This window comes from Plectropomus leopardus, chromosome 4 (genome assembly GCF_026936395.1).
Source record: "Plectropomus leopardus strain MGB_pleo_1.0 chromosome 4, ASM2693639v1, whole genome shotgun sequence".
Lineage (NCBI taxonomy): Eukaryota > Metazoa > Chordata > Actinopteri > Perciformes > Serranidae > Plectropomus > Plectropomus leopardus.
The window spans coordinates 14,212,460-14,226,710 of record NC_142179.1 but is presented as its reverse complement, the minus strand read 5'-3'; the positions used below and the strand labels follow the sequence as shown (position 1 = coordinate 14,226,710).

Genomic DNA, 14,251 nt, shown 5'->3' with positions numbered 1-14,251 from the left:
GGAATACTGAGCTTTCTGTTCAATATTCCACTCAGCAGAAATTTAACCTTCAGAAAGGGAATTACTGGTAATGTGAAAAAAAAAACCATCAATCCACAAGAACTCGGGAATTGGATAAAAGCTTAAAAATGAGATCAAATCTCAAACAAAGACATAAAATAAAATCAGAGGGGAAATGAAATGAGAGAAGATCACTCTAGGCAGAGACCTTTTGGAAGATGCACAATCTACTGTACATGCCTTTTGCATCACTGCACAAAATCAAATGTTTTTAAATTATGTTCTCTATCGCCTTCTTCTCTCCTCTTGGTCTGGCAGAGAAATAATAATTTTCCCAGCCTGACAGTGCAGATGGGTTAACCTAACCATGGAAAAAAATTAATTACAGGTAAAAACGTATTTGGTCAGAATGGGACCAATAATTTTGCTGTCAAGGGTCAACAATATGGTTAACGTGGATTTTAGCAACGTTTCTGTGTCAGGCCTGTGACTCACTTTATGAGATAATAACACTTCAAGGTCTGTGTCTAATGTGGTTCCACAGTTGTGAGATACAGGGCTTCCCATATGATAATTACATTTGGACGTTCCACGAGGTAATTTAAACACTACTGAGATACATTTTTGTTCTAGATTTAGTGCAATGCTGTAATCCGGCATTCAAAAGTGGCACTTCACATCAATGCAGCTTAGGACATCCAAAGAATTCAAGCTTTTTGAACCTAAAAGGATGTTTGACAGGATACATGAAGCTAAAATGTCATATTAGCATGTCTGACAGAAAATGAAAAACCTTCTTTCTTATACAGTTTCACTCATGGAAAGATGGTCTTTTCATAAAACTGGGCTGTTTATGAAGTAGAGGGATGAAAATTCTTCTAAAATTGGCATTACATGATCAAAGAAAACAGAGAAAAGGGGCTGTGGCGTTCTCTTTTGCTCAAATGGAAAAAAAATCCTACAACTACCAGAGTGGACTGCGGTGCAGCTGACCAATAAATGATCCCACTGGAGGTAATGTCAGCATGACCAGTTTGCCAAAGGAAAGAACAGCAGCTGGCTGGTAACAAACAATCTTGAATCATAATTAAATAGTAAGATATAAACATTTCTCTAAAAACATTATAAGCAAGAACTGGCAATGCAGAAACATCTTGGTTAATAATTTATCAGAAATGCTTAGTTTTACCATTTGATCTCAGTATTTTCAGCCCCCATTTTTATAATAAAGCAAACATCATGGCACAGACCTCCTTTTCACACATTGTCATTTTACAGCCAAACAGTGCACTAAAATAAGTTTCCCCAGACATTTAAGACTAGAATTAAACAACGCAGTAGAAGATTCTTGGTTTATATTAAATCAGTGCTGCCTAGTTTTACAGTTTGATTAGTTTGATAAGTTTGGTCTGCGTTTTAGAGAGCAAGAGAGAGGAGCAGGTCTCACCTTTGTTTCGCTTCTACACTTTTTGTGTTCCTGGTGGCCGGAGTATGAGAACATGGAAATACAATCTGTAGTTTGAGCAACAGCTCAAGAGCCAACACAAATCAGCTGGAAGACTCAAAACCCGTCATCTGGTGGATCTGAGCTGAGAGTTAAGCAGGGTGATGTAGGTGCTGGTAACGTGGAGGGTAGTTGACCAGTAGCCCAAAGTCCAGTACTTGACACTGTGACATACTGTCAGCTCAAAAGACAATCGTGCGCTCTTAAAACTCTACCTTACTAGGCTCTAATGTGGATATCTAACATTTCTGTAACACATTACAAGCAACTACGACCTCCAGAGATCTTTTGGTGCTGCAAGTCACTGAAAGCAGAGAATTACAGTCAAAGATTACTGAAAGCCTTTTTAAATTCAGCAGCTATTAGCTGTCACTGACAGCTTATCACAAATCATATCTTATGACTCCCAGAAATGATAACAATCCAATCAAACTTAAGACCCCAGAGCAGCAGAGGTGAGCAGGAAGACCTCATCTGAAAAGGTCAGGGTCAAGTCCCTCTAGACTGTACAGAAACAGTAAATAAATTAGCTTATTAATTACATATTTTCCTTATTTTATGTTGCATACTTTAGTTCATGCAGGGTTTAACATACACAGGAAGGTGCAGGATTCTGCTGGCCTTGGATCTGTGCCCGAATACAACAGCAGCTCTCACGCTGTTGTAGCCTATAAGCTCCAGCTGCTTGCCTTCATTGTGTCTCTGCGCCGCGCCACAAATGTTCCTCCATCTCCGATACTTATCAAGGCACTGGAGTCTGACGCTGCCATTACTCAAAATTAATAACCACGGCAGCATGTTTATCATAGCACACTTTCACACCCAACCTGCCAGAAATAATCACCTCAGCGTTTGTGTGCGTGACAGAGAGAGAAAGGAAGAGACAGACAGAGGAAGAAACACAGAGACAACTAGAGGAGAGATGAAGTGTGAAAAAGAGACAGAACCAAAGAGAATAAAAGCCTGAGACGAAAGACATAACTGAGAGAGAAATGACGAGAAAATCTGCTACATGCATACGTGCGCATCTGCCGTACCTAATCACTCTGCCTCCAATGCTCCTCGCTGTTTTTTTTTCTGCACCTTTTCTCACCATCGTGTCTGACAACAGGGCAACACTGGCTCTCCTCGTGTATTCACTCTGCTAAGCAGGACTCTAATCTCCGCTGACAGCCAATCTGCTCCAACAACACAGGCCTGAGTAAATGAAAAGAAGTCCTGGGTTTTTAATTTACAAATCATGCAAGTGCAGCATCTGGCCATGAGCTCCCCGCTGGAGGGACAGGAAAAAGAAGCATGAAATTCTTAGTAGCATCAGTAAAGTTGTAGATCCTTGTGCTTTGTGTGTGAAAATATAAGAGCAGAGAAAGAGAAGTGACAAGGACAGGGGAAGGCCTCTCAGCACCTCTCCTCAAATCTGGAGAGACAGGTGGTGGAGAAACAAGACAAGGACAAATGTCTGTCAGTCGCCGGTCCGGGCTCCGTTGACATTTTCCATGGCATTTAGAAAAAAATCCAACAAAACCAAAAGAAAAAGACGGGGAACCTAAAAATAGTTGGCCAGAGGAAACCTATGTGCAGTGAGGTTATGCAACAGATGTAGACACTTCAGATGACCTCTTATCTGAGGGATTTTCTCACTTTCCCACAGTCTCCTGCTTTCTTTCACAGAGACGAACCTTTACGGCTGAACTCAGCGGCTGGTGAGGTCAGTCAGAGAATTTGAATCCAGCAGAAACTAGAAGTTTGTCCTTTTTACTTTTTTTCCAGTAGTAACACTCAGCTGTCGGCGGTCCCTATTTATGTCACAAGTGTAGTAGCAAAAGTACAAGTACAAGCAAAAGTAGGTTAAAAGCAGAGAAAGAAAACACCACCACAGGCTTTATTCCAAGGCCTATATTTATAAAAGTGTGACAGTGAGAGATAAATGGTTGAAAAAAAAATCTATTTAGTTTGAAATTACAGCTTTTTATTATATTTACATCATTCAGAAGTTAGAATCTGCTCTTTTAAACTGTACTTCTGTAGCATTTTGTAATTTGATTCATGAAACAGAAACATTAAGGTTTTACTTTTCAGCAGAAAACAATTAGTAAAGTGCCTGCTTTCTTGTCTCACCAGAGGTCAGAGCCATAAAGTCTCCTGGTTAAAGCACCACAACAAAAGATTAAGAGTGCATTAATATCTGCTGCTTTGATTAAAAAGCCGAAGGTACAAGCTTGTATACACACAAACATTAAGGAGGACGTGAACCACGACTCCCAAGGTGCATTTCAAAAAGAAACATGCGAGTCACAAGCTTAAAAGTATGTCAGAGCTGCTAACGTTGGATGAGGGGGTTCTTTGCTATGCCGCAAATGGCTCTATCTACAGCCAGTGTTTGGTTTGTCCATTCTGGGCTATTTTAGAAACATGGCAGGGCATGGACGAGGACGCACTCCCTGTGTAGATATGAACGGCTCATTCTATGGTAACAAAAACACAATGCTTCTTATTTTCAGATGATTATACACTAAAGAAAACACACTTATTTTATTGCATATCTCCCAATACATCCCCCTAAATCGTGCACAATCAACCTTTTACATTCAGTTTTAAATTTTGGGTCGACTGCAGTGAATTCAGCAGCTATAGATATGGCTTGTAAGAACATAACACGATATCTCAGAAACATTTGAATTCCTCAGGGAATTGGCATTTTATAGATCAGCCAATTTACTATAATTGCATCCTGATTAGTGGTTGGAGGCTACTTTTTAATTTCATGTGGTAATTGCTAATGGAAGTCTTACAGACTTCATATAAAACTACACTGAAATCATATGAGCTTTACAGAATAAAATCTCAGCGTAGAGATGCAAGGCTTTTTCAAAAGAATGAACGGTACGGCTGGGTCAAATCCTTTGATTAGAAATACTTTCCTGAGAACACACGAAATCATTTGATCTTAAACGGTAACTCCTTGACTTTGCTATAAGTTGGAGCAAATCACTTGGAAAATGTTCCAAAGTCTCTACTTTTAGCAAATGTATTTTCTTTTACTCTTAAGTTGGCTCTCTGAAGTGTTCTAACTCTCAGAACTCTGACAAATAAAGGCCCTGGTCACCTTCAGTGTGGCCAAGCAAAGTAAGGAAACCAACTGTCATTTGACACGTCGTTGATCATACTGATGTATCATGTACTCATTGGATTTTGGGGTTCAACACTTCTCCTGGCACTGCGGGGTCTGCCAGCTGGCTGCAACAGAGGCTATTTGGAATGATTTTTCATTGCAGACGCCTCCAAATCCACACGCCTTACAGTTTTTGGAGAAGGTGTTTCTGAGAGAATACTTCTCCAATTATTTCCTGCTTTATAATCTCCTGAAAGTTAGAGAGGGCCCCCGGTCATCCCTCATCTAGTCCGGTTTTTGTGTTAGAGGGGACAAAAATGTAGAACAGCCAATTTGGGCTGTGATTTGCGATGCTCGTTAGTGATGGAGATATGCAGAGAATGTTGGCCCGCAGAAAAAAAGCAAAGAAGGAAAAAGGGATGAATATTGATTCCCCTGTTTAAATTAAGCTGTCGGACAGACTGAGAGATGGAGAAAGAGAGGGAGAGAACGCCAGGGCTTTTGGGAAATGCCCAACTTCCAACAATATAGATCTCATAAAAGAAATGACTCACTTGCTCCACGCATCTGCTTTCAGCAAAGACTACAGGCCATCTGACCAGCACTTGCTCACAAACACACACACACACACACACATGCATAGACAGAGCAGGGACACGCATAAATCTGCATGTCAACACCGGCCATGTGTCCAGCAGCAGGGTTTATGTTAGCAAAATAGATGCTGACTCTTTGCTTCGACTAAAACCACTATGGAGGCTTAACCACAAACTTTATTGCAACACGCTCACACTTGCACAAACAGAAGCTTGACAGTCACACTAAACCCATGTTTAATCTTATTTCTGGCAGAAAAAGCACAATATCATAAAAGCTAATTACAAAAATAACAAATTATACCATAAAATCAACAAAGTCTCCACTGGGAATAACAGGTCTCTAGATATAAAAGAACCCTCACGCACAGACACAACCAAAACAAACACACAATGGTTATGAAAATCACAAACACACCGTGTGCAAAACACAAAAGTTTCTGCAAGATGAAAAAAAAAAAACTGACTGACACCAAGAGCCAAAAAATGAAAGAAAACCATTTAACTTTGACACTGTGTTCTCAACTTGGTTCTAAAAAGTGAACGCTGCCATTTGCTCTGCCGTTCCACTTTGATCATGACTCGCTCCCCTGTTTTCAAACGCTGTGACATTTGAAAAACACAATCCCGCGTTGGTCTCCTATCAGCGGTGTAAGGGGACACAGAAAAATAACAGGGCCAACACCGGCCACCTGCAGCACATCACATCCCGGCTCCCCGAGAAATGACGGTGAACAAAAAATAGGCGTCCTACTGTCACAATCTGCCTGTCGGACTGTGACGATGGGATGTCCATATTTGGTCATCATTTCTGCCTTTCTTACACCGAGATGCTGTTTTCAGCCATTACTGAGGAAGATAAGGGGAGCCAGAGGACACAGTGTTTATTTTTTTATTTTTCTTAAAGACGAGAGACGAGAAGAGAGAAAAAGAGGAGCAGGGATGGAAAAATGACTGAAGTGCTTTACCTCCCACAGAGCTCTATCTCTCCAATTGCCCCTTGTGGGGGGACAAATTGATCCTGGAAATAAGGGGTCATTTCCTCTGCCTGTTTACCTGTTCACAGCACACTGTCATCAGTTTGAAACACGCACACGAAAGCTGACCCAGCTGTGCCTTCGCAGAGCTAATGTGAGGGAGGTTGAGTCATTCTGGTCTTCACTGTGACAACAAATGTGTGTGTGTGTGTGTGCGCGCCAGCATCCCCAACAGCAGTGACCCTGATGACCTTTGACTCTTTGAACTTTGAGCCAAATAAACCATTTCAGTCCCTCCTCTCTCTCTGAGGAAATATACTGACAGTCTGTCTGTAGCAGAAAACCATCATCGATAAAATCTCCCGTTCAGAGTCTTCAGACCACTTGCTGGAGTGTGTTTCCATGTTCACACCGGTGTGTGTGTTTAATTATATAGATTTTATCAATTCTGATTCAGATTCTGTGTATTGAATCAGGTTCTTATCAAGTCATGGTCACACTTCACATATTATGGAGGATTCAAAAAAAATTAAATAAAAAAAAAAGCTAAAAAAAAAAGTAAAACTCCAAGTGTGTCACATACACACTAATGCAGAAAAAAACCTTCATCAATCTTCATTTTGATGAACAATTAAATGTACTCGATGAGCCACATTTGATCCTACATGAACACATGGGTTAATGACAAGACTTATAGGATCCAAGAAGCTCCTGGTAAAGCATGTACATAGACAAAGACACAACAAAAACTTAAAAAAACATGACAATGATTCATCATGATTCAAGTCTAATTCACACATCATACGGCTGTGACTAACACTGGAGTCTTAACATCTTCAAGGTCTTGATCTTGCCATACTCTGGACTCTGAGGCCTTTGAAACTACTTAAACATGACTATGGATAAATCATACATTCATACAATTATTAAAGATTACATTAACATAATTTTATATTTAATAGTTTTCTACAACATACTATCTTGCCTCATACTTACAGCATCACCTTCCTCTGTCACCTGATTATCTGCAAACCAGGCCCTCTCTGTCGTTTACTCTCAAGCCATGCCGTGACAAACCAAAAGCAGATGAGCTGACATAACTAGAACACCGCATTTCACCTTTATGTTGGTGTAAACCGTGGATTTATCATAATAATAATACATCCATGATGTACAGCTGCACTCTATTGCAAGTCAGAGATCTATAATTACGAATTAGTATTCCTGACTTCCGCCCTAAATGGATCCCATTTGTTAAGGAAATCATGGACAACCACATGCTTACTCCAAATATAAAGCCAAAATATCCCACATACAGGCACGGCACTGCTGTCTTGCGTCGGTGACATTATTTGGAGACAGAGTTCTCACAGTAGCGACTAGAAAGTGGAGCAGCAGAATCGAGTTGATTGAGACACAGAGCTGTCAATCATAACATCACTCCCTCTTTATATAGCTTGAAATAACTAATTAAAGCAAATTTATCAGAAAAATGAGCACGTGAAAATACATTGGTGTGATAAGAACCTAAAATGGTAGAAACCATCTTAAAACCTTTGTTCAACTTGTACTGGCCCCTCCGCTAATATAGAGGGGGCAGGGTTCATGACCTATATTGCAGCCAGCCACCAGGGGGCTATGGAGATGTTTTGGCTTCACTTTTGGTGAGCTGTCATGACATCCATCTTAATATACAGTCCCTGTGTTTACCCAACACAGTTCTGTCCTGTTTTTTTTTTAATCAGTTTCATTTTATTGACACATTGATGTTGTGACTTTTAATGGCCATCTCTTCTCACATGTATATGATAACAGTCTTAAGCTAATCCCATTGCTGCGATAACATGAGCTGGCTAGTATGACCACAGCACTACAGCTCAGCTACCCCCTGCTGTGAGGCTGTACATCTTAGTGGGAACACATTATCATGGTATGTCTTGGCACAGCGCAGCTAGCGCCAACCGGCCCAGCGGAAAAACACTAAAACACACACACACCGCCACATACACCTCCTTCACATTGTGTCGACCACCCAGCCAGTTTCTTCCTTTAAATAAACACCCCTGTACTCCTCTCTGCTCTGAGCTGTGTGACTGTAAAGTGTAACAATAAAGCAGCTTATGACAGGAGGCTTTTATTTGCTATGAGTCCTTGAGCAGCAGTCAGCATGTACACTACACAACACACACACACACACACACACACACACACACACACACACACACACACACACACACACACACACACACACACACAAGTCTGCAGGTCCATGAGGCAGGGCAAAGAAAATGGCCCTGCATTACTTTTGCTGGATTTTTAAAACCCTTCGTTGGGGGTTGGGGGAGCAGTGCAGCATCAGAGCAGCAAGCATGTAAGACTCCTCAGCTATGACTGTCCACCTCGGCCTTTTACTCCCCTGCTGCCTCTGCTTCATATATAAGCCAACAACACACCAACTGTATGGTGCCATGCACACACAAACACACACACACACACACACACACACACACACACACATACACAAAACATGCTATCTCTCTCTCACACATACACACACCATTTTAAATTCCAATATTCCCACAGGTTATCCCACCAAATCCAGTCATACACACACACCTCCAGCCCCTGAACCAATGCAGTAAATATCATTATAGAATCAATGCAGCACTGAATCAATCGAGGCTGTGCCTGTGCAGCATGTGTGTGCATGTGTGTGTGCACGTGATAAAGGGAAGAAGTTGATAACACCATGCGCTCCTGTGAGGATTTCACCAAACTCCATGTTTTTTTATTGAAAGGAGGCAGGTAACATATTACCATAACCTTCCCACCACATGTCTGCTGTTAACTCAATAATGCAAGAATAATTTCACACATGCACACACACACTTACACACACATACATCCATTGTTGCTATGCACCATGGTAAATTCAATATTGCGTTCACACTCCTAAGCCAGAGTGGGAGTACAGTCGGCAGAGAAGTCACAGCCTTAGCTGTAAATCAATAGATTAAATAGAAACGTATGAATAAAACACAAGACAATAAATAAAAGAGGAGATGGTTTACTCTTGCCGTCATATTCTGTACAGGTTCTCTCCCATTTGAAAGAGAGAAGAGAGAAAGAAAGAAAAGGACGTGGGAGCAGCAGGGAAGATGACCATGGAGACAGAAACAAAAGAGGTTTTTGCTGTCCTTTCAGGGTGTGTTTTTAAGTCTTATGTCTGTCCTTGCCAGTGTAAGAGTTTGCATGCTAGCATAAGCAGTGCATCTGTTTTAAGTATTTGAATGGGTGCTCAATAAAACAACATGTGTCCTTCTGTAAACATCTGTACTGAAAAACTTTTGGCCTTAAGAGGCAATTGTGTTAAATAAGCTAAAAGTTTGATCATATGTGAAGCTTGTAAATAATCATCTCAAATGTGGTTCAACTCCAAATGTTGTTTGTGCGTGTGCCGTTATGGTTTGTGTAAAAGGCTATCAACGTCCTTAATCAACCAACAGATTAGTTGATTTAATTGAAAAATCTTTCAAACTCCATCATACCTCCACAGATTAAAGGTACCCTGTGGAGTTTTCTTGTGAGCAAAAAAAAGTTAGGTTTTTAGTTAGGGTTCAGCAAACCCATCTATCATCATACAGGAACAGAAAACAGTATCTGATCCAACTAATATTCTCGACATGAGTTTCTCGAGTTTCAGCTCTTACCATCTGGTAGCAGATTCAGGGTTTCTCATGACAGGCTGAACTGCTACAACCACTAACTCCTAACAACGTCCATTAAGATACTTAGCAGTAACAGGTAAAGGATGTTGGTTGTGCAATAAGATGCCACTGTCAGGCATATATGTGCACACGTATATCTGCATGTGCAATAGTTACATAAAGCTATGTGTTGTTGAGATGTTTTCATTATGCAGCATGCATGCTTTTATTTTCCGTGGAACTTTAGGACTGTATCCAGAACAAATTTCCCTACAGGGATATTCAAGTATACCTTATCTTATCTCATTATAAAACACAATGGGTGTATCCTTTAGGTCTAGGTATGTTGAATGCTTTTATATTAGCACTAGATTTATCACAATACCCCTGTTGGGTTATAAAACTTAAATGTTTCAACACTCTTTTTTATAATTTGGATTTTCTAACTAAGACTCATATTGACCCTGGCTGTCAAAGGAGTTAAAAGTCTCCCTTTTTATATAGATGATCATTTTTTTAAGAAAATCTAATTTGTCATGAGACAGTCTGGGTTAGGTCAGTGGATGTAATGTGTGTAATGAGTCAGATAACCCACAGAACATATGTGCATGTGGTACTTGACATACCTGTCATTAATGCTCCAGTTGAGGCAGAGATTCAGGGAACTGAGGTTGCGACATTTCCTCACCACCTCCATCACTGTCTCATTGTTGAGCTCTGAGATGTGCCGTAGGTCCAAGACACTCAGGTTCCGTAGCTACAAGAGGCAACACACAAAAACATTTCCATGGTTTAATCATGTCAAATTCACCAGATGATATGAAGCACAGGCAAATTAATAACAATGCTCCCCTTTAAATTAACAAAATCACATGTAGTCATCTGTTTTTGTCATCTAAAATAATGTCACTGCAATTTTTAAGTGTAAGTCACTTGTTTTATTAGAATAAAAGGAACAGTATTCCATTAAACTAATGCAAAAAATGACAGCGAAAGACAAGTTAGATTCAAAATGTTTGAAGACTTTTTAATGCCACTGAAATTAAATTTAAGAGCCATTTTGTGTGAGTAGACATCAGTTACTTAAGGTTAGGAACAATTTTGCCCAAATGTTCATTATAACATAAAATATGACCTTTTTTGCCTTGTTGCTGTAACAATTTAGTACAAAACTGGGATTCAGTTGCAGAGAAAAGCACCTAACGCCACATGCAGTTTATTAAAAAAACCAAGTCTTTACTCAGGAGATCAGGGGTCATACATGTGAAGAAGGTCAGCAAAGGCAGAGAATTCAGTTCAGGGATATCACATGAGAAACAAAGTCCATAAATCCAAGTAGTCAAATACCAGGGACTTAAACACAAGGAAAAGACTGGAGAACATGTACACACGACAGCAACAATAACAATCTGGCCACTGAACGGTGGAAACATTGGGCTTGAAATACACAAGAGCTGATTACTAACTACACAGGTAAGTGAAACAAGACACAGGTGAAACATGAGATAATCAACAAAGGTGAGAAAACTCAGGAAGTAAAGCAATACTAAACACAAGGAGAAGACATTTCAAAATAAAACAGGGACTGGACACACAATATTACAGAGGTGCAGACGAGAGTAGAACATAACTGGAAAATACCTGCTATTTGTTGGCAAGTTTTTTCACCACTTTTGTTTGTGGGATTCAACTGCCTTGATTCCCATTGTGTCAAGTTTAAAAACTTTTTTTTTTTGCATAAATCACAAAGTATTTTGTGTTCTATCGGATTCAGACATGCCGTGATATCATGTTTTAACACTTTGAAACATCACTTTTCTTGTACTGCTTTCAGATGCCTTTCACAAGTATTTAAAACTTTGAACCTTGAGCACATTGGTACAATTCTTATAAAAACATGGGAAAAAGGCAATGAGCAACTTGGTAAGAAAAGTTCTACAAATTGCAAAAAAATAGCAGATTTAGGGAAAACAATATATAAAAAAAAAGCCAGGGAAAAATGTCTAAGGAAAAAAAGAAAAAAGCTAGAGAAAGCTAGAGGGGAAAAAATATATATTTCTAATAATATATTTATAAAAATCAAAATTATTTTTCTTACATAAAGGTTCCCAGGTATTTTGAGAATTTACAATTACAGAATTACAGAAAAAAATACCCCACTTCCCTTGTCTGACCATTTTTAAGACTTTTAAAAGATTTAAGACATTTAAAAAAACAAATAAGGCCGCATTATTAGAACAAGAACTGTGATGAAACAAAAACAACAAATACCAGTTTCTCCCTTTTGGTTTATGATTCTTTCCCTCAAAGGAGAACACAGGACAAGCGATTTACAGAATAAATATGTGAGCTGTAGCAGACAAAATAAAACACAATTTCATTTCAGTTGGACTTTAACAAAGTAAAATCCAGCACTCACGCTTTATCTCTTTCACACAAACAGATATACAGGAAACACAATTTCCTGACTGTTCCTGAAAGAACCAGCAGTTGATTTGTTATCATAAACACAGCAAAAAAGAGAGAAGCTACAGGAAGTGAAAAATTTGGTGAGGCACATCTATGATATACAGGCATGCTGAATTACATGGATGGTTTATGTATCCTCAAGAAATGTGGAAATCACCTCTCTACATACTGAGGAAACTTGTATACAGCTACATGCGTTGGGGAAAAAATAGCATGAATGCAAAATAAAACCTAACAAGGCAGATAAATTATAGAAAATTGCTTGCTGTTACTGTTTATCATTCTGTGCCTGCATGCCTGGTGTGAGGGGTTATGAGCCAATATGAGCATTCACTTTCCCTCTTCCTTTCATCTCTCCGACTTTCAATAATCCCTCTTTCCGATCTGAATACTTTATAAGAGGGGGTTTAGATTAATCCTCCAGTCAAAATCTCTACTTCCTGACACACTCTTAGAAACCCACACTCACACACTGTTCAACAAGCGTTCCTGCTCACGGAAAATTACCAAAAGGCTTTTCAAGTCACAGCACAGGTGTATTTTCTCTGATACGTAGTCAAAACTATTTAAGGCACACAGGTGCATGCAGGCTCACACTCACACACACACACACACACACACACACACACACACCGCGGATGCAAGATAATAGAGGTATGATATTCCGGCCAGCCGCAAGGGAGGCAGGGAGGTAAATGTCAGGGCCAAGGCTAAAGAGAAAACAAGCTTACAGTTGGTGTTAAGATCACTGAGCACTACTGTCGGCTCCATAGGCATGACATATACCTACCAGCATGAAGATGCACGGGGGGAATGGATAAGGACCGAGGCTCGCCGGGTGATGTAAGCACACATGTAAACACTCTTCCCGGTTCTCACATACTGAGAGTCAAAACACAGACTCACACGCCGACTGCAAACAAACAACGGTGAGTGTGTGATGCTGCACTGCGCTGAAGGTAATAAAAAAGGCTTTCAAACCTTTACCTCTGTCTAGCTGCTCCATTTGTCTCCCTGTTCTTATGTAGCCTGTGGCCTTTTTTTGTCGCTCCTTGGGAGAAAATTGGATCCACACCTCTTGTGATAAAAGGTCTGCTTAGGCATGAAATAAACATGAAATAGATTTTGTTTGTGGCACCTTTAACTGTGAAGACACGCTTAGATATACTAATGAAATAAACATTAAACAGCTTGTCTGTGTGTGTGTGTGTGTGTGTGTGTGTGTGTGCAAAGACAGGTCAAGAATGCAGCAGTGATCGCCAGGGACAGTTAAACTGACGTGGTAAACAATAGTATTTAATGAAGGGGGAAAAACCCTTAACTGTGTGAATTAACATACACATGCACGCATACAAGCAGATGCGCACACATGAAAAAACACACGCGTGAACCCATGCATACACACATACACACAGACACACATACACACATACACACATACAAACCGTCATTTGCCCATGTGACTGGTGTTGGATCGAAGTGCTAAATTATTCATGCAGAATTAGACTGATCTGTGTGTATGTGTGTGTCTGTGTGTTTGGCTGCATACGTGTGTGTGTGTGTGTGTGTGTGTGTGTGTGTGTGTGTGTGTGCATTTGTGTGTTTGTGTGTGTGTGTGTGTCCGTGTGTTTGGCTGCATACGTGTGTGTGTGTGTGTGTGTGTGTGTGTGTGTGTGTGTGCGCGCGCGCGTTTGTGTGTTTGTGTGTTTGTCCGTGTGTTTGGCTGCATACGTGTGTGTGTGTGTGGCATTGTTTGCACAACAAAGGCAGTGCAAAATCAAGCCTGGATGCAGGCTTAGTGACCACTACCTCTAGTGTTCATAACAACAGACACTGTCAAAAAAATCAAAGTACACATATCCTCACACTCAGTCCTCTGTCCCTCT

The 14,251-nt window shown here is 40.2% G+C and overlaps 1 protein-coding gene across 1 annotated transcript in view; it reads right to left on the bottom strand.

Annotated features, from left to right (window-relative positions):
• Positions 1-14,251, bottom strand: part of fbxl17 (F-box and leucine-rich repeat protein 17) — a 282,885-nt gene that overhangs the window by 166,848 nt on the left and 101,786 nt on the right. The window contains exon 8 of the mRNA XM_042487705.2: positions 10,523-10,653. Coding sequence (XP_042343639.1) covers positions 10,523-10,653 — 131 coding nt within the window. The remainder of the gene's footprint in view (positions 1-10,522; positions 10,654-14,251) is intronic.